The 26,077-nt window shown below is 43.9% G+C and overlaps 2 protein-coding genes across 3 annotated transcripts in view; one reads left to right on the top strand and one right to left on the bottom strand.

The window, feature by feature from the left end:
- The window catches only part of TAF1 (TATA-box binding protein associated factor 1), a 162,133-nt gene that overhangs the window by 131,090 nt on the left and 4,966 nt on the right, over window positions 1-26,077 (top strand). Inside the window, exon 38 of one of the 2 annotated variants that reach the window (XM_059679235.1) lies at window positions 4,380-4,916. The exons of the other annotated variant lie outside the window; for it this stretch is intronic. Within the exon in view, the coding sequence (XP_059535218.1) occupies window positions 4,380-4,398 (19 nt within the window). The 3' untranslated portion in view covers window positions 4,399-4,916. Of the gene's footprint in view, window positions 1-4,379; window positions 4,917-26,077 lie in introns of those variants that run through there. 2 annotated transcript variants of the gene reach the window in all.
- Window positions 23,684-24,852, bottom strand: LOC132223824 (ATP synthase F(0) complex subunit B1, mitochondrial-like). The gene has a single exon (XM_059678854.1). The coding sequence runs from the start codon at window positions 24,827-24,829 to the stop codon at window positions 24,101-24,103; it is 729 nt and encodes a 242-aa protein (XP_059534837.1). The 5' UTR covers window positions 24,830-24,852; the 3' UTR covers window positions 23,684-24,100.

The raw sequence follows: 26,077 nt of genomic DNA, 5'->3' as shown, positions 1-26,077 counted from the left end.
TGTGCCTGATAGGGGGGAGCTCCCCAACCTCCTGATCGCCCTGCAGCTCTGTGTGTGGCGGTGCGGCGCCCCAACACCCCACCCCACGGGCCCTGCTCTGTGTGTGACAGGGTAGAGCCATAACCTCCCCATCGGCCCTGCCCTGAGTGTGAGAGTGGCGGCGCCCCAACCCCCTGATCGGCCCTGCTCTGTGGGTGATAGAGGGTGGCACCCCAACCCCCCTACCCCACGGGCCCTTCTCTGTGTGTGATGGGGTAGAGCCATAACCTCCCCATCGGCCCTGCCCTGAGTGTGGCAGTGGCAGCGCCCCAACCCCCTGATCTGCCCTGCTCTGTGCGTGACAGGGGGGAGCTCCCCAACCCCCTGATGGGCCCTGCTCTGTGCATGACAGGGGGGAGCTCCCCAACCCCCTGATGGGCCCTGCTCTGTGCATGACAGGGGGGAGCTCCCCAACCCCCTGATCAGCCCTGCTCTGTGCGTGACATGGGGCAGCGCCCCAACCCCCTGATTGGCCCTGCTCTGTGTATGACAGGGGGTGGCGCCCCAAACTCCCCATCGACCCTGCCTTGAGTGTGACGGGGCGGTGCCCCAACCCCCCAATTGGCCCTACCCTGAGCATGACTGAGGGTGGCATCACAACCTCCCAATCCGCCCTGCTCTGTGCTGCTGGAGTCCAACCCCAGCAGGTCCAGGGGTCCCCAAAGGTGTGGATGGAGTCGGCGAAGAAGGAATGACACGGAGACAGCGTTCAGTTGTTCAGCAGCCTAGCCAGGATCTCTAGCCAGGATCTCCAGCCAAGTTCTGGTCTGGATCTCCAGCAAAGTTCTGTTTCGGATCTCCAGCCAGGTTCTGTATCCATGTTCTCTTGCTAGGTTCTCCAGGTTCTCCAGCCAGGTTCTGTAGCCATGTTCCCTCGCTAGGTTCTCCAGCCAGGTTCTGTCCAGGTTCTCCAGCCAGGTTCAGTCACCAGGTTCTAGTCAGGTTCTCTGGCCAATTTCTGTAGTCAGGTTCAGTCCAGGATCTTTTGCCATGTTCTCTCCCTAGGTTCTGTCTCTAGGTTCTGAGGCCAGTTTCTGTCCAGGATCTTTTGCCATGTTCTCTCCAGCGAAGTTCTTCTGTCTCTAGAGAACGTTCTTTGTAGGTTCTGTGCCTAGGTTCTGTCTCTCTTGGTTCTGTCTTCTAAGTCCTGTCTTGTTTCTGTCTTGTTACATCTGTATTTATACCAGTTGATTCAATCCTATCAATCTCTATTACAAAGGTTAGGGCGTTTCTTATCTCCATTCCAGGGAGTAAAGATTATGTAGCTTAAGCATGATTGTTCGTAGTTAAAGTGATTAATTACCCGTCTGGCACTTAGTTAAGAGGTTTTATTCCCTCCCTAACTTCAGGGGAAAATCCCTACCTGGGGAAACCACCTTTCTCAGAGACCTTGGTTAAAACACATAGTGCCAAGAAGGTGAGCAAACATATTAAGAACAGTATGCCATATATGCCAGGTCCCTTCAAACAGCAAGCATGGACCCGCTCCCGGCACTGTGCATGACAGGGGGCGGTGCCCCAATTCTCCAATTGGCCCTGCTCTGAGCCCGACCAGGGGCTGCACTTAGGGATTGGGCCTGCCCTCTGCCACCCGGGATCAGGCCTAAGCCAGCAGGTTGTTATCTCCAGAGGGGTCCCAGACTGCAAGAGGGCACAGGCCGGGCTGAGGGCCCCCCCCAAGTGCACAAATTTTGTGCACCGGGCCTCTAGTCCTATATAATAAAGTAGAAATATGCAAATTGACCCTCATGCCCTCACAAGATGGCTGTCTACAACTAGGCTGGCATGGGGGGCAGTTAGGGGCGATCAGGCTGGCACACATAGGTAGTGAGGGGCGATCAGGCTGGCAGGTGGGGCAGGGGGAGTTAGGAGCAACGAGGCAGGCAAGCAGGTGAGTGATTAGGAGCCAGTGGTCCAGGATTGTGAGAGGGATCGGGCCTAAACCGGCAGTCGGACATCCTCCAAGGGGTCCCAGATTGGAGAGGGTGCAGACTGGGCTGAGGGGAACCCCCTACATGCACGGATTTCATGCATTGGGCCTAGAGTAATAAATAATAATACAAGAGTAAATTGTGTTTTACTCACAACTATAAACCTACTTTTGCCCTACCCTGTATATAGAGTTCAGTACTATCTGCGGTTTCAGGCATCCTCTGTGGGTCTTGGAACATACCCCCTCAGATAAGGGGGGGCTACTGTATTGTCACTCTTTCTTTAATGCCATTCTTTTTACTTATTTACTTAATTTTAACTTATTAAAAAAATTTTTGTTAATCCTCACCTGAGGATAATTTTTCCATTGATTTTTTTAGAGTGGAAGGGTTTGAGAGAGGCAGAGCGAGGGAGGGAGGGAAAGAAACTTTGATGTGAAAGAGACACATAGATTGGTTGCCTCCTGCATGCGCCCCACCCAGGACCAGGGATGAAACCTACAATCCAGGTACATGCCCTTGACTGGTGTGCTGGCCAACACTCCAACTACTGAGTAACACAGGCCAGGGATTAATTGATTTTTTTTGAGAGAGAAACATGAATTTGTTGTTTCACTTATTTATGCATTTTATTGGTTGCTTCTTGAATGTACCTTGACCCAAACCCATAACTTTGGTGTACCAGGATGATGCTCTAGTCAGCTGAGCTATTGGCCAGGGCTTTAATGCCATTCTTAATGTGCTCCATTACAATCAATTTTAGTTTCACTTGAACTTATTTCTAACTCTTACTTTGTTTTCTGTTTAAAATCCATATAAACAGATTAGGATGTCTCTAAGTAAATAATCTCTCTAGCCTTTATGAATTGTGCTCTCTCTGTAGCAGAAAAACCCCTCTCATTCTAATATCTTAGGAGGCTAAATTGTTTTCTCTGACACTATCAAATAACTCTGCATTCACCACTGCTCATATCCTCCCTGCTCTCCCAGAACCCCTGCTTTCAGTTGGAGGAGAAAATGGAAATGCCCCTTAGGCTCCCTAAGTTTTTAGCTTTTGTCCAGGCATCATTCCATAGAAGTGCTTTGCAACTTACTTGTAGAAGTGCTATTCAATCGTGTATGAGGCACCAGAAGATAGAGGTCAGAAAGTTTGGTTGATTCTATAATATCCTCCAGATTCACAGTATTTACAGCAACCTCATCCCCTTTTAACATTGCATAGAGTATTTAATTTTTGTATACATAATGTATAGTATAAAAAGTAAAATCTACAGAAAGGTATGTGGTAATGAATAAGTTCTCCTCCCCTTCATATCCCTCAACTCACTTCCTCTCCCTGGAGGCAACCACAGTTATCAGTTTCTTATATTCTTCCAGAAATATTCAATTCATTTATCAACATATCCTATTTAATAAAGATGGAATATGCAAATTAACCATTACTCCGTGACAAAGATGGTGGTGCCCACAGCCAATAAGGAGGGAATATGCAAATTGACATGACAAAGATGGCGGCGGCCAGGCTGGGACGCACGCATTCCTCCCCGCCCCAGCCACTCCGGGCCTACAGGCAGCAAGCGCATGAAGGTGCGGAGTGGCCGGGGCTGGGCACAACGCCTGCTATGAGGGGGAGGTGTGAGGGGTGGAGGGAGCTACAGGAGGGCGGCAGGGACGGAGCAAAGGCCCGGGTCCCAGGTACCAGAGAGAAGCCAGTGCTGGCAGCCAGGGGAAGGAAGGCCTATTCTTGCACAAATCTTCGTGCATCGGGCCTCTAGTACCTATATATTCCTTGAAAAAAAACCCCACAAATTGTAGCATTATATGCCCTGTTTTGCACCTTGCTTTTTTCCCCCATTGATTTTTGGAGAGGAAGGGAGATGGAGCAAGAGTGAGAAACATCTATCAGTTGCCTCCCACATGCCCCCCACCAGGTATCAAGCCCACAACCTGGACATGGAATTGAACCGGTGACCTTTGGTGCATGGATTAACAACCAACTGAGCCACACTGGCTAGGGCAGCACCTTGCTTGTTTCACTTAACAGCATGTGCTGGAACTCTTCCTGAGTAAGTCCATTATAGAGTTGCTCATCATTTTTGTGACTGCATAGTATTTATACTGGTAGCTGTACCATGGTTTATTTAATCAGTTTCCTACTGGTAGACTTTTAGGTTACTTCCAACTTTTAGCTCTTGCAAACAATTGTTTCAGTGAATATTTTTTGTACATGTGTCATTTCAAACATGTATTTATAGGCTATATATAGAATAATATATAGATTATAAAGAAATTAAATATAGAATACATCCCTTGAAGTGGAATTTCAAGATCAAAGACTATAGCACTATAACTTTTCAAAATTAAAAAAATGTTCAATTATAGTTTACATTCAATATTATTTTGCATTAGTTTCAGGTGTACAGCATAGTGGCACTATGACTTTTGATTGGCCATGAGGAGGCTCTATCCAGTGATTATTGAACACCATGGCAGCAGGTCATCCACTTCCACATCCACTTCTGCTACTGCTGCCAAGGGCAACTGTTTCCACTTCTTTTTGTTTTACTTACAGAATCCTCTCTCTTCTGTGGAGTATGTGATAAAACATTTTGTCTAGTGGTACTGTATAATACCTTCATGGAGAATGCTTCATATCTGTGGTGTAATGTGTCTGGTTCAACGTATTATTCTTTTCACATTCTTCTACTTATCATCATAACCTTGGTTATGGAAACCCTCTGCTAACTTCCTAGCATCTTCCCTCTCCTTTTTCCTACACCCCTTTTTAGTACACCTCCTTATTTTCCTTTCCCTTCTCTTTTTTTCCCCTATCCACTCTTCTTCCTCCTCCTTTGTGATGTTATTTTGATATGTCAGTTTGGCTAGGCTATAGTTATTTTTTTATTGTTAGATATTTATTTACAATAAAACTCTTTTGAAACTTCACTCAGTCCTCAGTTATTGAGTCAAACTAATTTTCATGTGCAGGTAGGTATTTTGTCCATGTGATTAAAGTCCATAACCAGTTGACTTTAAGTAAAGGAGATGATTCTAGATCAGTGATGGCGAACCTTTTGAGATGGGCGTGTCAGCATTTTGAAAAACCCTAACTTAACTCTGATGCCGTGTCACATATAGAAATTTTTTTGGTATTTGCAACCATAGTAAAACAAAGACTGATATTTTTGATATTTATTTTATACTAGAGGCCCAGTGCACAAAAATTTGTGCCCTCGGGGGGGAGGAGGGGTCCCTCAGCCCGGCCTGTGCCCTCTCGCAGTCTGGGATCCCTCAGGAGATAACGACCTGCTGGCTTAGGCCTGCTCCCGGGTGGCAGAGGGCAGGCCCAATCCCTAGGTGCAGCCCCTGGTCAGGCTCAGAGCAGGGCCGATTGGGGAATTGGGGCGACACCCCCTGTCATGCACAGAGCAGGGCACATTGGGAGGTTGCGATGCCACCCTCAGTCATGCTCAGGGTAGGGCCGATTGGGGGGTTGGGGCACCGCCCCCTATCACACTCAAGGCAGGGTCGATGGGGAGGTTGCGGCGCCACCCCCTGTCACGCACAGAGCAGGGCAGATCAGGGGGTTGGGGCGCTGCCCCCTGTCACGCACAGAGCAGGGCAGATCAGGGGGTTGGGGAGCTCCCCCCTGTCATGCACAGAGCAGGGCCCATCAGGAGGTTGGGGCGCCGCCACTGTCACATCCGGGCAGGGCCAATGGGGAGGTCATGGCTCTACCCCATCACACACAGTGCAGGGCCCGTGGGGTGGGGGGGTTGGGGTGCCACCCACTATCACCCACGGAGCAGGGCCGATCAGGGGGTTGGGGCGCCGCCACTCTCACACTCAGGGCAGGGCCGATGGGGAGGTTATGGCTCTACCCTGTCACACACAGAGCAGGGCCCGTGGGGTGGGGTGTTGGGGCGCCGCACCCTGTCACACACAGAGCTGCAGGGCGATCAGGAGGTTGGGGAGCTCCCCCCTATCAGGCACAGAGCAGGGCCGATCAGGGGGTTGGGGCGCCTTCCCCTGTCAGGAACAGAGCAGGGCCAATAGGGAGGTTGTGGCCCCGCCCCCTGTCACACACAGAGCCACAGGGCGATCAGGGGGTTTGGGCGCTGCCCCCTGTCATGCTGATCCCGGTGCCGGGAGACCTCGCAGCTCCTCTGTTCCCGGTGCTGGGAGGCATATCACCCTTTTACTATATAGAATAGAGGCCTGGTGCATGGGTGGGGGCTGGCTGGTTTGCCCTGAAGCGTGTCCCGGATCAGGGTGGGGGTCCCCACTGGGGTGCCTGGCCAGCCTGGATGAGGGGATGAGGGCTGTTTGCAGCTGGTCACACACCCTTCAGGGTGCCTGGCCAGTCTGGGTGAGGGGCTGAGGGCTGTTTTCAGGCTGGGACTGAAGCTCCCAACTGCTCCTTTTTTCTTTTTTCTTTTTTTATTCTGAGCCAGCTTTAGCTCTGAGGCTCCAGCTCTTAGGCCTCCGCTCCTGAAAGCAGGTATCTGGTTTGTTTAGGTTCTACAATCGAAACTCTGTATCAACTCCAGGTCTGAGATCCCCGCTAGCTGAAAGCTGGTTTCTGGGGTTTTGTTTAGCTTCTATTTTTGTAACTATGTTTCAAACTGCCAGCTCAGAGGCCGGCAGCGGCAGGCGGGGAACGTTGGAGTCCTCCGTCACTGAAGCATGCAAGCCTCATGTTAGTTTCAAGCTGCCTGGCTGCCGGCCGCCATCTTGGCTGGCAGTTAATTTGCATATCACCCTGATTAGCCAATGGGAAGGGTAGCGGTCATACACCAATTTCCATGTTTCTCTTTTATTAGATAGGATATTTAAATGCCATTTAACAAAGAAAAATCAACCAAAAAAATGAGTTCACATGTCACCTCTGACACACATGTCATAGGCTTCACCATCATTGTTCTTGATAATCTGGGTGAGCCTGATCCAATCAGTTGAAATACCTTAAAAGCAGAGCTGAGGCTTCCCTAATGAAGAAGAAATTCCTGCTGCAAATAATAAGTAGCTTTGGTCTGTGTTTAAGAGTTCTGGCCTGCCCTTTTTGAGAGACTGTGCTATCAATTTTGGACTTGATTAGCCAGTCCCCACAACTATGTGATCCTATTTCTTACACTAAAATCTCTTTTTTTTCCTAAAAGAACTTTAAATTTTATTTTTCTTTTTTTTAATTTTTTATATATTTTTTTATTTTATTTATTTTTTTTCCTCTTTTGAAATTGTTTTATTTTATTTTTTTTAATTAAATCTTTATTCAGATTATTACATTTGCTCCTCTTTTTTCCCCCCATAACTCCCCTCCTCCCAGTTCCCGCCCCACCCTCCACCCTCACTCCCCACCCACTGTCCTCTTCCATAGGTGCACGATTTTTGTCCAGTCTCTTTCCGCATCTCCCACACCCCTTTCCCCCCCAATAATAGTCAGTCCATTCCCTTTCTATGTCCCTGATTCTATTATGATCACCAGATTATTTATTCACTTGATTCTTAGATTCACTTGTTGATAGATGCATATTTGTTGTTCATAATTTGTATCTTTACCTTTTTCTTCTTCTTCCTCTTCTTAAAGGATACTTTTCAGCATTTCATATAATACTGGTTTGGTGGTGATGAACTCCTTTAGCTTTTCCTTATCTGTGTAGCTCTTTATCTGACCTTCCGTTCTGAATGATAGCTTTGCTGGATAAAGTAATCTTGGTTGTAGGTTCTTGGTATTCATCACTTTGAATATTTCTTGCCATTCCCTTCTGGCCTGCAAAGTTTCTGTTGAGAAATCAGCTGACAGTCGTATGGGTATTCCCTTGTAGGTAACTCGGTTTCTTTCTCTTGCTGCTTTTAAGATTCTCTCTTTGTCTTTTGCTCTTGGCATTTTAATTATGATGTGTCTTGGTGTGGTCCTCTTTGGATTCCTTTTGTTTGGGGTTCTCTGCGCTTCCTGGACCTGTAAGTCTATTTCTTTCACCAGGTGGGGGAAGTTTCCTGTTATTATTTCTTCAAATAGGTTTTCAATATCTTGCTCTCTCTCATCTTCTGGCACCCCTATAATTCTGATGTTGGTACGCTTGAAGCTGTCCCAGAGGCTCCTTACACTATCTTTGTATTTTCGGATTCTTCTTTCATTTTGCTTTTCCAGTTGGGTGTTTTTTGCTTCTTCACGTTTTGAATCTTTGACTTGATTCTTGCGCTCCTCTGGTCTGCTGTTGGGTGTCTGTATAATATTCTTTATTTCAGTCAGTGTATGCTTAATTTCTAGTTGGTTCTTTATCACAACATCGAGGGTCTCATTAGATTTCTTGAGGATCTCACTGCATTTATCGGCGGTCTCACCAGTCTTTTCGAGGGCCTTAGTAAGTTTATCGGCAGCTTCTAGACAGTTCTTGAGAGACCTTAAAAGTGTGGTTTTGAGCTCTATATCTTCCATTTCTGACATTTGCGTCCTGTTTCTTTGTCTCCGCATTTTTTTCTTTTCTTGGTGCACCCCCTAGTGGTCTTTGTGCGCAGTCTTGTAGTTAAGCCTTGATTGTTGTCGGTAGTACAAGGGGTGATTTGACCTCCAGGCTAACTGGCTATGAGAGTCAGCTGTGTCTGCAGTGGGAGAGCTTCTGTGCTGGATCTCTAGGGCGGTGCTAATCTAGCCTTTGCCTGAGGCTATCCGGCAAATGGTTCTGTGCAGGGCTTGGGCGGATCGGGTCCCCGAGGATCTACAGGGCGGGCAGAGCCAGCAGTTATGGCTGCTCTCAGTTCTGTCCCTAGGGGCTCTGCCTCTCAGAGTCCCAGCAACTGCTGCAAACCTCGGAGAGAAAGCTGCCTTCGAGTTCTGACCGAAGCACTCCGCACCTGAGTATTTCACTTCAGCCCTGCGCCTCCTCTGAGTCTGGGTATGATATTCTCTTTCCTCCTGGTTGTAGAATTTCCACTCAGCCAGCCTTCCTGTGGTTCTGGATGATGTCTGTTCTGTCCTTTAGTTATATCTCTGAAGTGGTTGTTCGAGGCAGCAATCTCCGGCGTTAACCTATGCCACCATCTTGGTTTCTCCCCTAAATTTTATTTTTCAATTACAGTTTACATTCAATATTATTTTGTTTTAGTTTCAGGTTAGACAATCATACTTTACAAAGTGTTTCCCCCAATATTTCTAGTACCCACTTGGCACCATACATAATTATTGCAATATTATTGACTCTACCCTATGCTTTACTTTAGATCCCCATAACTATTTTGTAACTACCAGTTTATACTTCTTAATCCTTTCACTTTTTTCACCTAGTCTCTCAACCACCTCCCCTGTGGCAACCATCAATCTGTTTTCTGTCTGTGAGTCTGTTTCAATTTTGTTTGTCGTTTATTTTCATCTTTTAGCTTTAATTTAGCCTAATACCCTCTAGATCCATCAGTGCTATTGCAAATGGTAAGATTTCATTCTTGTTATGGCTGCATAATATTCCATTGTATGTATGTTCTACCACATTTTTATTCACTCGTCTATTAATGAGCCCCCGGCTGCTCCCATATCTTGGATATTGTAAATAAGGGTGTAATGAATGTAGGGGTATATCTATTCTTTCAAATTAGTGTTTCAGGTTTCTTCGGCTATATGCCCAAAGTGGAATCATCATTGGGGTATAAGACAGTTCCATGCTTAATTTTTTGAAGACCCTCCATACTGTGTTCCACAGTAGCTGCACTAGTGTGTATTCGCACCAACAGTGCATGAGGGTTCCCTGTTCTCCACATCCTTGCTAACATTTATTGTGTGTGAATTTATTGATGATAGCCATTCTGACAGGTGTGAGGTGAACTCTCTTTAAAATTGAATTTATTGGAGTGAAAAGGGTTAATAAAATTATATAGGTTTCAGGTGTACAAGTCTATAATACATCACCTATATATTGTATTGTGTTTCACCACCTCAAGTCAAGTCTCCTTCTATCACCATTTATCCCCCTTTTACCCTCTCTTACCTTTCCCACCCCCTCTGTCTATGAGGTGTGTTTTTTTAATCCTCACCCAAGGGTATGTTTTTTATTTATTTTAGATAGAGAGGAAGGGAGATGAGAGAGAGAGAGAGAAACACTGATGCGAGAGAGAAATATCAATTGGTTGCTTCCTGTACATATCCCAAACAGGGATTGAACCCACAACCTGGGTATGGGCCCTGGCTGGGAATCGAACCCACAACCCTTCCATGCGCAAGATGACACTCCAACCAACTGAGCCACACTGACCAGGGCTATGAGGTGTTTTGTTTGTTTTCTTTGTTTGTGTTTTTTGTTTTTTGCTTAATCACTTCACCTTTTTCACCCAGTGCCCACTATCCCACCCCACCCCCAATAGCTGTCAGTCTGTTCTCTGTATCCATGAGTCTGTCTCCACTTTGTTTGCTGGTTTATTTTGTTTATTAGATTCCACATATAACATTTAGTACTTGTCCTTCTTTGACTGGCTTATTTCACTTAGCATAATAACTCTCCAGGTCCATCCATACTGTTGCAAAGGATAAGATTTCCTTCTTTTTTCTTTTTTTTTCAATCCTCACCCAAGGATAGATATATTTATTGATTTGATAGGTAGAGAGAGAGATAGAAACATTGATTGGTTGCCTCTCAGACATGCCCCAAGATTGCTATGGCTCTTTGGGGCCTTTTGTGGTTCCATATAGATTTTTGGAATATTTGCCCCAAATGAGGACCTAGGTATATGCCCTAACTGGGAATCAAACTGGTAACCTCTCAGTGTATGGGATGATGTTCCAACCAATGGAGCCAGAGAGAGAAACATCAATTTGTGATTCCATTCATTTATGCATTCATTAGTTGATTCTTGTGTGTGTCCTGACCAGCTATCAAACCCACAACCTTAGCACATTGGGATAATGCTCTAACTAACTGACTACCTGGCCAGGGCTGTACCACAGCTTTTTTTATCCACTAATCTACTGATGGACATTTGGGATGCCTCTTAATCTTGGCTATCTTATCTAACAAAAGAGAAACATGCAAATTGACCTACCTTTGCTATCCTCACAAGCCACGCCCACCAACCAATCAGAGCGACTATATGCAAATTAACTCAAACAAGATGGCAGCCGACAACCACAGAGCTGGAGCAAGAAGGAGGCTTGGTTGCCCCGGCGATGGAGAAAGCCAAGCTTCTCACCTGGCCGGCTGTTGGCTCCACTCAAGGCAACAAAGTTTCAATTATAGAAGATGAATAAATCCCAGATACCTGCTTCCAACCAGCCTCCACTGGGAGCTTGGGTGGCTGGGGGGCTTGGTCAGCCTGAAAACAGCCATCAGTCCCTCACCCAGGCTGGCCAGGCACCCCAGCAGGGACCCCCCACCCTGAAGGGGGTGTGGCCAGCCTTAAAACGGCCCTCAGCCCCTCACCCAGGCTGGCGAGGCACTCCAGCTGGGACCCCAACCTTGAAGGGGGTGTGATCAGTCTGAAAACAGCCCTCAGCCCCTCATTCAGGCTTGCCAGGCACCCCAGCAGGACTCCCACCCTGATCCAGGACACCCTTCAGGGCAAATCAGCCAGCTCCCATCCATGCACCAGGCCTCTATCCTATATAATAAAAGGGTAATATGCAAATTGACCCTAAGAGCAGAACGACTGGGAATGACTGGTCACTATGACACACATTGACCACCAGGGGGCAGATGCTCAATGCAGGAGCTGCCCCTGGTGATCAGTGCACTCCCACAGGGGAGCTCTGCTCAGCCACAAGCCAGGCTGACGGCTGCCAGTACAGCGGTGGTCGTGGGAGCCTCTCCCGCCTCCTCAGCAGCGCTAAGGATGTCCAACTGCAGCTTAGGCCTGCTCCCCACTGGTAAGTGGACATCCCCCAAGGGCTCCCCAGCTGCCAGAGGGATGTCTGACTACCAGCTTAGGCCCAATCCCCCAGGGAGCAGACCTAAGCCAGCAGGTGGACATTTCCTGAGGGGTCCCAGACTGTGAGAGGGCACAGGCCGGGTTGAACCCCCCCCAACCCCCCCAAGTGCACAAATTTTTGTGCACTGGGCCTCTAGTTGTAAATAATGCTGCAATGAACATAGGGGTTCATATATTCCTTTGAATTGATGTTTCACATTTCTTCATATACATTCAGAAGGCAGTTCAATTTTTAATTTTTTCTAGGTAACTCCATATTGCTTTCCACAGTGGCTACACCAATTTGCATTCCCACCAGCAGTGCACAGTGGGTTCCCTTTTCTCCACATCCTCACCAACACTTATTTGTTGATTTATTGATTATAGCCATTCTGACAGGTGTGGGGTGATACCTCATTGTGGGTTTTAATTTGCATTTTTCTGCTGATTACTGACATTGAACAACTTTTCACATGTTTACTGGCCATCTGTATGTCCTCTTTGAAGAAGCATCTATTCAGGGTCCTTGCCCATTTTTTATTGGATTGTTTGACTTTTGGTGTTGAGTTTTATAATTTCTTTATAAATTGTGGATATTACCCCTTATCAGATGTATCATTGACGAATATGTTCTCCCATTCAGTGGGTTGTCTCTTCATTTTGTTGATGGTTTTCTTTGCTGTGCAAAAACTTTTTAGTTTGATGTAATCCCATTTGTTTATTTTTTCTTTGTTTCCCTTGCCCAAGGAGATATATTAGAAAAAGTATTGCTACAAGAAATAATTTTCAGGGTTTCGAGTTTAACATTTAAGTCTTTAATTCATTTTGAATTATTTATAGTAAAAGCAGGTGGCCTAGTTTCATTTCTCTGCAAGTGTCTGTCCAATTTTCCCAACACGATTTATTAAATAGATAATCTTTAGCCCATTGTGTGTTCTTGCCTCCTTCATCAAATAATTATTGACCCTAAAGGTTTGAGCTTATTTCTGGGCTTTCTGTTCTGTTCCATCGGTCTATATGTCTGTTTTTATTGCCAGTACAATGCTGTTTGGATTACTGTGGCCTTGTAGTATAATTTGATAATTAGGTAGTGTGATTCCTCCAATTTTGTTCTTCTTCCTTAAAATTGCTATGGCTCTTTGGGGTCTTTCGTGGTTCCATATAGATTTTTGGAGTATTTGTTCCAGTTCTGTGAATATGCTATTGGTACCTTGATAGGAATTGTGTTGAATCTAGATTGGTTTGAGTAGTATGGACATTTTAATTATGTTAATTCTTCCTGTTCATGAACACAATATATGCTTTTTTGTATCTTCTTCAATATCTTTCTTCAGTGTCTTATAATTTTCAAGTACAGGTCGTATACATTCTTGGTTAAATTTATTCCTAGGTATTTTAAATGCAATTGCAAATGGTATTGTATTCTTAGTTTCCCTTTCTTATAGTTCATTATTGGTATATAGAAATGCAACTGATTTCTGGATATTTGTATTCTTCTTTACTGAATCCATTTATCAGTTGTAGTAGATTTCTGGTGAAATCTTTAGGCTTCTCTATATACAGTATCATGTCATCTGAAAATAGTGACAGTTTTACTTCTTCCTTTCCAATTTGGATGCGTTTTATTTCTTCTTTTCTCATTGCTGTGGCTAGGAATTCTAGTACTATGTTGAATAAGAGTGGCAAAAGTGGACATCCCTGTCTTATTCCTGATATAAAAGGAAACACTTTTAGTTTTTGCCCATTGAGTATGATGTTGATTGTGGGTTTATCATATATGGCCTTCATTATGTTGAGATATGTTCCCTCTCCCATTTTGCTGAGAGTCTTTATCATAAATCGGTGCTGGATTTTATCAAATGCTATTTCTGCATCTATTGATATGATCAGGTGGTTTTTATATTTCATTTTGTTTATCTAGTGTATCATGGTAATTGATTTGCAGATATTGTACCAATCCTGCATCCCAGGAATAGATCCCACTTGATCATAGTGTATGTTCTTTATAATGTATTGTTGGATCCAGCTTGCTAATATTTTGTTGAGGATTTTAGCACCTAAGTTCCTCAGGGATATTAGCCTGTGATGTTTTTTCTTTGTAGTATCCTTATCTGGTTTTGGAATTAGGATAATGCTGGCTTCATAAAATGAGCTTGGGAGTCTTCTCTTGAATTTTTGGGAATAGTTTGAGAAGGATATGTGTTAGTTCTTCGAATGTTTGGTAAAATTCTCCTGTGAAGCCATTCGGTCCAGGACTTTTGTTTGGTGGAATTTTTTGATTACTGCTTTAATTTCACTAGTTGTAATGTGACTTCAAATTCTCTGATTCTTTCTGATTAATTTTTGGAAGATTGTATGTTTCTAGGAATTTATCCATTTCATCTACATTGTCCAGTTTGTTGGTATAAAGCTGTTCATAATATTTTCTTAAAATTTGTATTTCTGTGAAATCATTTGTTACTTGTTCTCTTTCATTTCTGATTTTATTTATTTGGGTCCTCTATCTTTTTATCTTAATGAGTCTGGTTATAGATTTGTCAATATTGTTTATCTTTTTAAAAAAATATATATTTTTATTGGTATCAGAAAGGAAGGGAGAGAGAGATAGAAACATCAATGGTGACAGAGAATCATTGATTGGCTGCCCCCTGCACGCATCCTACTAGGGATCAAGCCTGCAACCTGGGCATGTGCCCTGACTGGAAATCGAACTGTGACCTCCTGATTCATAGGTCAGCGCTCAACCACTGAGCCACACTGGCCGAGCTTGTTTATCTTTTTTTTTTTTTAAAGAACCAGTGGTTGATTTCATTGATCTTTTGTATTTTTTTTAGAATATATTTCATTTCTTTTTGCTCTGATCTTTATTATTTCTTTTCTTAAAGTCACTTTCAGCTCTGTTAGTCATTCGTTTTCTAGTACCTTTAAGTATAAAGTTAGATTGTATATTTGAGATTTTTCTTGTTTCTTGAGGTAGAATTGCTTTTGCTGTGTTCCATAGATTTTGACTTCTTATGTTCTCATTTTCATTTGTTTCAAGGTATCTTTTGATTTCTTCCTTGATGTTTGTTAACCCAGTCATTGTTTAGTAACATGTTATTTTGCCTATATGTCTGTGTATGTTTCAGTTTTTTATGTGGGATTGATTTCTAGTTTCTTACCATTATCGTCAGAGAAGATGCTTGATATAATTTCTGTCTTATAAAATTTATTAAAATTGCCGAAACCGGTTTGGCTCAGTGGATAGAGCGTCGGCCTGCGGACTGAAAGGTCCCGGGTTCGATTCCGGTCAAGGGCATGTACCTGGGTTGCAGGCACATCCCCAGTGGGGGATGTGCAGGAGGCGGCTGATCGATGTTTCTCTCTCATCGATGTTTCTGACTCTCTATCTCTCTCCCTTCCTCTCTGTAAAAAATCAATAAAATATATTAAAAAAAATAAAATTTATTAAAATTTGTTTTGTGTCCTAACATGTGGTCTATCCTAGAAAATGTTTCATGTGCACTTTAAAAGAATATATATTTTGCTGATTTGGAGTGAAATGCTCTGAAGATATCGATTAAATTAATCTAATCTAGTGTGTCATTTAAGGGCACTGTTTCCTTGTTGATTTTCTGTCTGCAAGATCTGTCCCTGATATCAATGGGGTGTGGACATCCCCTACTATGACTCTTTCACTGTCAACCTCTTCTTTTATATCCATCAAGATTTGTTTTATATATTTTGATGCTCATATTTTGGATGCATAAATGTTTACAAGGGTCATATTTATATCCTCTTGTTGTATTGCTCCCTTTATCATTATGTAGTGTTCTCTTTGTCTCCTACTATATAACCTTTGTTTTAAAGCCTATTTTGTCAGACATAAGTATTGCTACTCCACCTTCTTTTCATTTCCATTTGCAAGAAATGTTTTTTTCCATCCCTTTACTTTTAGTCTGTGTATATCTTTTGTTCTGAGGTGGGTCTCTTGTAGACAGCATATATATGGGTCTTGTTTTCTTATCCATTCAGCTACCTTATGTCTTCTGATTGGAGCATTTAAGCCATTTACATTTAAAATGATTATTGATAAGTACATGTTTATTTCTATTTTATTCTTTTAACTATGTTCCTCTTTGTTCTTATTTCTCCTCCTCCTCCTCCTCCTCCTCCTCCTCCTCCTCCTCCTCCTCCTCCTCCTCCTCCTCCTCCTCCTCCTCCTCCTCATTTCTCTCTCCCTTCTCCCTTCTTCCTTAACCATTTCTTATAATTCTGGTTTTGTGGTAACAAACCCCTTTAGCTTTTTATTGTCTGGGCAGCTTTTTATTGCTCTTTCAATTTTAAAGACTAGCCTTGTGGAGAACCAAGGTGGCGGCGTAGATAAATGCTGGTACTCACTGCCTCCTGCAACCATATCAAAATTAAAATAGAGAACAGTCATCATTCACAACTGCTTAAAATCTGGCTGAATGGAAGTCCTACAACTAGAGAAGTAAAGAAGAAAGCGTATCCAGACTGGTAAAAGGGGTGGAGGTGCATAACGGGCTGATCTGATACCTACCTGTGGCGTGTGTTTTTGGTTTTTTTTTAAATCGGGATATTTTTTAAATATCTCAGTTGTGGAGGCCTCCTGTGAGGAGCAAGGAGTCCCAGCCCCACAATAGACCCCCAGCCCAGGGTTCTCGAGCTGGGGAGAGAAGTCTCCATAACTTTGGGCTGTAAAAACCAGCAGGGATTGTGGCTGAGTAACACAGAGGTTGCTATAGACCCAGGCAGTTCCTCTTTAAGGGCTGGTGCATGAACTTGCATGAACTTACATGGACTCGCTCTCTCTGAACTCCAGCGCTGGGGCAGTGGCTTGGGAAGATCCAGAGACCTACAGGGAGGAACTGGATTGTCTGGCATTAGAGCAAAAACTTAGGGGCAGCTTTCTCCAAGACAGGGTTGCTCGCAGGAGTCATTGTCCTTATGCTAAAACCTTCCCCATTGCAGAGCTGACTGGCAGCCATATCTGAGTTTCCATCACCCTGGGTCATACTGTTCATTCTGACATGGTGATTCCCTGAGACCCCACTCCATCCAATCTGCAGCCTTACCCAAACTGTTTGCAGTGGCTTTTCCATACGAATGGCCTGTCCTGGCTCAGGCTTAAGACTTTCCTAAAATCTCTCAAAAAAGAAGCAGCTGGAGTCAGCATTCCCCATGCCTATCAATAAGAGGCCCAAGACCCAGCACAAGCAGCAGCCTGCCTTGCTTCACAGTTTGGCTTCACCTAGGCACTTCCATGCCCAACACAAGTAGCAGCCATCTGAAGATGGTTCTATAGCTCCTGCTGTGTGGCCCCCAGGAAGTGGCTAATTTTGTACCTCCTGGAAGGTCCTAAAGCCAGGGCAACCAGTGGACAGCTTCAGACCATACCAGATTACAACTCTACACATCCATGAGGGACACACTCAAGGGGCAGACTCATTGAGTACCATAGCCCCACTGAAGCAAGTCCTGCTCCATAGGAGTGTCTCTTGCATAGCAGCTCTCCCACTGTAGTTGCAACTGGTCCTCAGCCAGTTGGCTTGGAGGTCAATTCCTTCCAGTGATGCCAACTGCAATCAAGGCTCAACTACAATAAGACAGTGCACACAGCCCATACAGGGCCACACCTAGAATGCCCAGCTCAGGTGAATGGGGAGGCTGAACCACTGGTCCCTACAGGACACCTACTACACAAGGCCACTCTACCAATTCCAGGAGACATAGCAGCTCTACCTATTACATAGAAACAAACACAGGGAAGCAGCCAAAATGCAGAAACAAAGAAACATGTCACAAATGAAAGAACTGAAGAAATCTCCAGAAACAGAACTAAATGAAATGGAAGCAAATCAACCACTAGATACAGAGTTCAAAACAATGATTATAATGATGTTCAAGGACCTTAATGAGAGCTTCAAGGGACTTAGTGAGAATTTCCAGGATCTTGGCAAGAATTTTAAAGACATGAAAAAGAACCAGTCAGAAATTAAGCATACACTAACTGAAATAAAGAATAATTTGCAGGGATTCAACAGTATAGTAGAGGATTCCAAGAACCAAATCAGTGATTTGGAATGTGAGGAAGCAAAAAATCACCCAATAAATAAATAAATAAATAAATAACACCCAATCAAAAGAGCAAAAAGAAAAAAGAATCCAAAAATATGAAGATAGGGTAAGGAGCCTCTGGGACAACTTCCAGTGTACCAACCTGGTGAAAGAAATAGACTTACAAGTCTAGGAAGCACAGAGAGTCTCAAGCAAAAGGAACCCAAAGAGGCCCACACCAAGACACATCATAATTAAAATGCTAAAGATTAAAGACAAAGAGAGAATCCTAAAAGCAGCAAGAGAAAAATAGTTACCTACAAGGGAGTGCCCATACAACTGTCAGTTGATTTCTCAATAGAAACTTTGCAGGCCAGAAGGGAGTGGCAAGAAATATTCAAAGTGATGAATAGCAAGGACATACAACCAAGATTACTCTACCCAGCAAAGCTATCATTTAGAATTGAAGGTCAGATAAAGAGCTCCCAGACAAGGAAAGTTAAAGGAGTTCATCACCACCAAGCCAGTATTACAATGAAATGTTGAAGGGTATTCTTTTTTAAAAAAAATATATTTTATTGATTTTTTGCAGAGAGGAAGGGAGAGGGATAGAGAGTTAGAAACATCAATGAGTGAGAAACATCTATCAGCTGCCTCCTGCACACTCCCTACTGGGTATGTGCCCACAACCAAGGTACATGCCCTTGACCAGAATCGAACCTGGGACCCTTGAGTCTGCAGGCCGACGCTCTATCCAGTGAGCCAAACCAGTCAGGGCTAAAGATTATTCTTTAGGAAGAGGAGGAGGAGGAGGAGGAGGAGGAGGAGGAGGAGGAGGAGGAGGAGGAGGAGGAGGAGGAAGAAGAATATGAACAATAAAATGGCAATAAATACATTCACAACTGAATCTAAAAATCAAAATAAACAAGGAACCTAATGAATGAAATAAACTGATGAATAAAACAGAACCAGAGGCATGGAAACATGGAATAGACTGTTGAATCTCAGAGGGAAGGGGGAGGATGGGGGCAGGAAAAGATTAACCAAAGAACTTATATGCATATATGTATTACCTATGGGCACAGGCAATAAGGTGGTGAAGGCCTGGGGTGGTGCAGGAACCAGATGGAGGGGGCCAATGAGGGGGAAAAGGGGGAACATCTTTAATACTCTCAACAATAAATACTAAAAAAAAAAAAGGAATAGCCTTGCTGGATAAAGTAGTCTTGGTTGTAGGTCTTGCTTTTCATCACACCTAACTGTCTTTCTTTTAACTGCTTTTAAACCTCTCTCGTTGTCTTCAGTCTTTGCCATTTTAATTATGACATGTCTTTGTTTGGGCCTTGTTGGGGTCATCTTGTTTGGGACTCTCTGTGCTTCCTGGACTTGTGTATCTTTTTCTTTCAACAGGTTAGGGAAGTTTTCAGCCATTATTTGTTCAAATAAATTCTCAATCCCTTGTTCTCTCTATTCTACTTCTGGTACCCATGTGATGCAGTTATTGTTACACTTTATGGTGTCCCGGGGTCCTTTAAAGTATCCTCAATTCTTTTTTTTTCTGCTGTAATTGGGTGTTTTCTTATACCTTGTCTTCCAAATTGCTGAATTAAACCTCTGTTTCATCCAGTCTACTGTTTTTTTCTTCTGGTGTTTTCTTTTTTTAAAATTTTTATTGATTTCAGAGAGGAAGAGAGAAGGAGAGAGAGATAGAAACATAAATGATGAGAGAGAATCACCGATCGGCTGCCTCCTGCACACCCCCCACTGGGGACTGAGCCCACAACACAGGCATGTGCTCTTGACTGGAATCAAACCTGGGACCCTTTAGTCTGCAGGCTGATGTTCTATCCACTGTAACCAGCTAGGGCCTTCTAGTGTTTTTTTGTTTTTTGGGTTTTTTTGCTTTGGTTCTAGATTTATTACCCTCTTTGTTTAAGGGCTTTCTAAACATTCTGACAGGCAACATCTTGACAGGCAACATCTTCTCTAGAGGGATGGGAAAGTTTGCGGATTCTGCTAGAACTTTTGGGCCCCAGGCCACAAGGCACAGTAAATCAGTGAGGCCAGGAATATATTTTCCTACTAATTTTACAATGACCAACTTGAGAACACTTAGATTGGCATCCGCAATGCAACCCTGAAGAGATTTGTACTTTTTCTCTCCAGTGCTTTTTGGTCTATAACAGGAATGCCCCTTACTCAGCAGTGAGTGACATGGCCATAAGACATTGGGATCCACGGGGAACCCTTGTTGGTCGTTCTCACTACTGATTGGAAACACACAACCCTTCCATTCTTCACCCAGAGCATCAGCAGCAACGTCTATGGCCATACACTTCTCATAAAAGGTATGAGGTTTGTGTTCATCATTCACTTCAATGAGTTTCTAGCAGCCAGTGAATGGGAAAGAGATCTTCAGCTTCATCCTGAAGCAGGCAATCACCATTTGCAACAGCATGGATGGAATTGGAGAGCACCATGCCAAGTGAAACAAGCCAGTCAGAGAAAGACAAATTTCACATAATCCCACTCATTCGCAGAACATAACGAACAACATAAACTGATGAACAAAAACAGATCCAGAGACAGAGAAGCGTCGACCAGACCGCCAAACCTCAGAGGGAAGGCAGGGGAGGGTGGGGGCAATGGAAGAGATCCCTTCTGGTGTATTCTTCATTTCACATACTGTGTTCTTCATTTCTTTTTTTTTAAAATATATATTTTATTGATTTTTTTACAGAAAGGAAGGGAGAGGGATAGAGAGTTAGAAACATCGATGAGAGAGAAACATCGATCAGCTGCCTCCTGCACACTCCCTACTGGGGATGTGCCCGCAACCCAGGTACATGCTGTTGACTGGAATCGAACCTGGGACCTCTCAGTCCGCAGGCCGACACTCTATCCACTGAGCCAAACCGGTTACGGCTATTCTTCATTTCTGACTTGTTCTTTTTTTATGCCTTCTATGAGTTTTTTTAAGCTTACTATCTCTTTGTTCAACTTCTGAGTTCATCCATTCTTCCCCAAAGTTCCTTGAGCATTCTTATAACCATTGTTTTGAGCTCTACATCTGGTTAATTGCTTTCCTCCATTTCATTTAGCTCTAGTTATGGGTTCTTTCATTTGGGGCATGTTTCTTTGTCTCCCCATTTGGGCTGTCTCTTTGTATTTGTTTCTATGTATTAGGTAGATCTGCTACTCAGTCTTGGTAGGGTGGCCTACTGTAGTAGGTGTCCTGTGGGACCCAGTGGCACAGTTTCCTTGATCACCTGCACTGGGTACTCCTGGAATGGCCCTTGTGTGGATTATGTGGGCCCTCCTGTTTTAATTAAATCTTGATTACTGTTGGCCTGTTTGTGTGTATGGTCGACCCTCAGCTGTCTAACTGTGAGGGTCAACCCTCACCACAGTGTACTAGCTTCTGTGCAGGTGCTAATTACACAGAGTGGAATTCACCTCAGCAGAGTCTGGTACCTGCTGAGATCTCCCTTTGGATATGCTACTTGGGAAGGTAATTGGATCCTGCTCTGGTGTTGCTTGAAGCTGGTCACTGGGTGGGTTGGTTCTTGAACTGCTTGGGAGGGACTCGGGTGCAGGACAATGTCAGACGCTGCCTATGACTGCCCCTGGATAACCTGTTTAGAACTACAGTGATCCATAATTTGTGGCTGCCTCTGCTGGATCTGGTTGTGTATAGGAAGCATCAAGCTGCACACCAAGGTTGACTTACCAGCACCAGGCCTGAGGATAGGTCAGCAAAATTCCCTAGAAGTCTGAGGTTCGCCTCTGCCTGCTTCTGCCTGCTGGCTGCTTGTTAGACTCAGTCACTAAAAGATCCTCTGGCTATACTCGAGTTGCATGAGGTAGGTTCTCAGTGAATCCTCAATTAGGAGTGAGTGCTATTCACCAGATCTATACAGGTTCAAACTTGGTGCCAGTGCTGAGTTTAAGGCCACTCAGCAATGTTCCCAGGGTATTCAAAGTCTAGCTGCCACTCTCTTGGTGCTTGCACACCTTTGTGGTGGGGAGGAGTCTCGGGGAGTTGTCAGGGTGAGGCCAGCAGAGTTTATCAGGCCCAAACACACCAATATTTGGCCTTGTGCAGGGAAAGCTCTGCACTGTTTGGGTTTGCGAGGGAAAAATTCCCCGTCCTAGAGCCACACAACTAGGTCTGTCCCAGATACTGCCAGGAGCCCCATCTCAGCAGGGTGGGGCCCTTCAGCCTTGGGGAACTAGGGGGGATGGCCCTCACCCCAGTGCCACACAATTCAGTTTGTCCTAGATTCTGCCCAGATCTCAGCAGGGTGGAGCCACCAAGACTAAGGGTGGGGCCTCAGGAGCCTGGAGAGTGGGGCTAGTTGATCTCTGGTGAGGGGAAGGCACCAGTTAGGTTCATGGGAAAGTGCGGAGGCATGGCCCCCACTTCAAAACCATACAACTCAGTAACTGATACCCCCTAATCTGCCCAGATCGGTACACCCTGGCCCAGGCAGCTTACTCCTCAGCAGGACACAAGCTCCATAGGATGGGTCAACAGGGAGACCAGAGGGTAGGGTTACTGCATTTTCCCAGGCTGATGCTGTATGCAGGGGCATGCTCCATCCAAGAAATATGGTGTCTGCGGTACAGTAGTGTGACTCAGCCCAAGGCATCCTGGCAATTGTCCCCTCAGCTCTCTCTCCAAAGCCATACACTCGCATGACTCTAGCCCGCTCCACTCTCCTTCCACCAGGGTGAGTGGCTGCAAAGGAGATTTTGTGTGTTGGCCCTTTAAGAGAGGGTGCTTGTGTCTCACTGCACCTCTACACCTATCCTGCTTCAGTGAGGCTCATCCCTGAAGTCAGTTATACCCTGTGCTCCCCCCACCCTCACTCCACACACCTCCAGTTGAACAGCAACAACCACACAACAAAGAGTATTTTCTTTTTTATTTCAAATCAGAGTTCTCCACTTTCTCCTCTTAGATGGGACAACAACTGTTAAGAACATCCTTTCTCTGCTCATTTTGCTTACCTCTCCACAGAGCACCCTGCCCCTGCCATTGCTCCTCAGCCTTTCCAAACTTCAAAAACAACCAAAAGGTGAAAGTGGTTTTGTAGCCTGTGCAACAAACTATTCATGTGTATGCAATTAATTATTAAAGAGACTTTGTTCTCCCTGTCAGAGAAGTTTAATATTTAGTTTGAGGCATGAAGAAGAAAAGAATTCCCATTCTCCAGTCATGAGCTTTTGTGTCAGGCATAAGTTTGAGAAAAATGAAGGAAAAGTTGTGCCATTTTTTGTTTTGTGAGCATATCAGTGCTTTGCCTTTGGCCACAACTGTGGCTCTCTTGCCATTTTCAAACTTGGGAGACTAGGTGGCTATTGCAATTGTGGATCCTATGAGAATGTGAAACTGGATAATATATGAAATGCAAAGTAAAAAAAAATCACCCAAAGAAAGAAAATTTATAAACAATTCATACACTTCAATAGCAACACAAAAAAATGCAATTTAAAAATGGGCAAAGGATCTGAATAGTTGTTTTTCTAATACAGAAATACAGATGGCCAACAAGTACATAAAACATGCTCAACATCACTAATCATCAGGGAAATGCAAATCAAAACCATAATGTGATATCACCTCACACCTGTTAGAATGGCTATTATAAAAAAGACAAAAAAATAATACGTGTTGGTGGGGATGTGGAAAAAAGGGAATGCTTTCCCACTGTTGGTGGGAAAATAAATTGGTACAGCTACTATGCAAATCAAAACAGATGTTATTTTTTTTTGTTTGTTTCAACTGTCACTCTATTGTAAGATGATAGCATTAATTACAAATTTAAATTATAACTTGGTAGTCTTTAGTCAGGTACCAAATTGTATTAAAAGGAAACTGCTTATTCAAAAGTGATCATAGAACAACGCAAAATGCAGAGCAAGAAGGACAATAAACATCTCACTGGCCAATAGATTGTTTTAATTCTCTCACTAGATGAAACTCACGCTTTTCTCTTTTTTTTCCGCTTTTCATTTTTTTTTTTAAATGGGGTAAACTGTAACTCCAGCAGATGGCGATACAGAAAGCTTTTGTCACAGCCTAGTTTCCAGTCCATCACTCAAGTGTTTCTAGCTGTCTCAGTCGGGATAGATGCATTACATAACTGGCTGTGCTTGAGCCTTTTTTGCAAGCAGCTTTAGATCTGAAACGCACTTGGCAATTGTCTCCTTTTCTTGCTGTGCAGAGATGCTCTGTACCACATGCTTCTCCACCACTGCACCATGTGCTTTTGTTCCTTCCAACACATCATATTCTGCACAGAGATATGATAGTCCAGGCAATTCTTGACCTCCTTGTATACTCTATGCAACCGTTCCCGGTAAGTAACCTCCAAAGCCATAGCAATGTTATTCCTCTGGACACCAAAAAGGTAATGGCGCTTTTGAACCAGTGCCTGCTGGGACTTCTCCAGATCAATTGCATCCTGGATGCCTTTGATGGTAGCCTGTTTCACTTCTTCTAGTTGGGCAATTTGTTGCTCATTGAGTTTATCAGCAAATTCCCCAATAGAGGCACCATATTTTTTAATGACATAGACAAGCAACCTTATTGTTGATACAGCAGAGATGGTGTCTGGAGTAACCACATATATTTCTTTGGATAGAAAATATAAGATAAGCCCAGTTCTGAGCACATAAGGTCCTGTTACACCGGTTTTGGGATAAAGAAACTGGAAGAATTCCTCAGGGATCAGTCCAAGACGAACTTTTCCTCCATATTCAGGAAGAGGTGGTACAGGGGCAAGACTTGGCTGCCCAGTGTAAAAGATCCTTGTTGCTTGCACTACCCCGGAACTGAGGAGGGCGGCGCTTTTCAGGGAGGGGGCCGCTGCAGTGGCTGCAGAAAACACCACCCGAGACAGCATGGTCAGCGAGGGCAGGCTCGGCGGACCTTCAAAACAGATGTTATTTAAAAAAAAGAGAGAGAGGGTGCTTGTGTCTCTAGCAGACTCATCTCTCTCCCTGGCATACAGAAACCCCACTGATTTTCACAGCCAGATGTTATGTGGGTGCCTCTTCTCAGCTCTGGTACTCTGGACTGGGGAGCCCCGGTTGGGTTTGAGACCTTGCGCTTCTCAGGGGGAACCTTTGGAGCTAAGATATTCCTCCAGAATCTCAGCTGCCACCATGGGAACAGGCCAGCCCTTTTTGTGTCTCTGTACTTCCTACCAGTCTCAATGTAATTTCTGTAAGTCCTTGGTTATAAGACTTCTATTCAGCTAGTCTTCAGTTGGTTATTCAGGTTGATTGCTCCATATTTTAGTTGTACTTCCAGTTTAGTCCAGGATGGAGATGAGTGTAGCTTCCCCGTACTCCTCTGCCATCTTCCAGTCTTTCTGAGGTGAGATCTCATTGTGGTTTTAATTCGTATTTCTTTGAAGATTAGTAACATTGAGCATCTTTTCCTATGTCTATTGGCCATCTGTCTGTCCTCTTTGGAAAAGTGTCAATTCAGGCCCTCTGTTCTTGTTTTCATTGGGGTTTTTTTTTTTTTTGGTCTTGAGTAGTATGAATTCATTATACTATATCCAATTTTAGATATTAACCCCTTATCAGATGTATTATTGGTGATTATGTTCTCCCATTCAGTACATTGCCTTTTCATTTTGTTCATGGTTTCCTTTGCTGTACAAAAACGTTTTAGTTGGATGTAGTCTCATTTGTTTATTTTTTCTTTTGTTTCCCTTGCCTGAAGAGATATATCAGAAAAAAATATTGCTAAGAGAACTATCAGAGATTTTACTGCCTGTGTTATCTTCTGGGAGTTTTATGGTTTTGAATCTTACATTTATATCTTTAATACATTTTTATTTTATTCTTGTATACGGTGTAAGAATGTTCCGACAATAAATCTCTTAATATACATCTTCTACTGGTTCTGTTTCTTTTGTTGAACTCAAAGTATTTTCTTCATCTAGTATGGGAAATCCTTATTTCATTGACAAATGTATGAAGACACTCTCCAAACCCTTTTTTCTGTACCTGAAAGGGGAAGATCAACTTCACTTGCCTCTGATTGGAAGGAAAACATTCTTCAGGTCCCAGGAAAGATTCCTTAGTGTCAGGAACAATCTGCTAATTGTCAAGTTAACCACACTATTATTGGTTGGCTG

Source organism: Myotis daubentonii, chromosome X (assembly GCF_963259705.1).
Source record: "Myotis daubentonii chromosome X, mMyoDau2.1, whole genome shotgun sequence".
In the NCBI taxonomy this organism is placed as follows: Eukaryota; Metazoa; Chordata; class Mammalia; order Chiroptera; family Vespertilionidae; genus Myotis; species Myotis daubentonii.
This window is presented reverse-complemented; position numbering and strand designations above follow the sequence as displayed.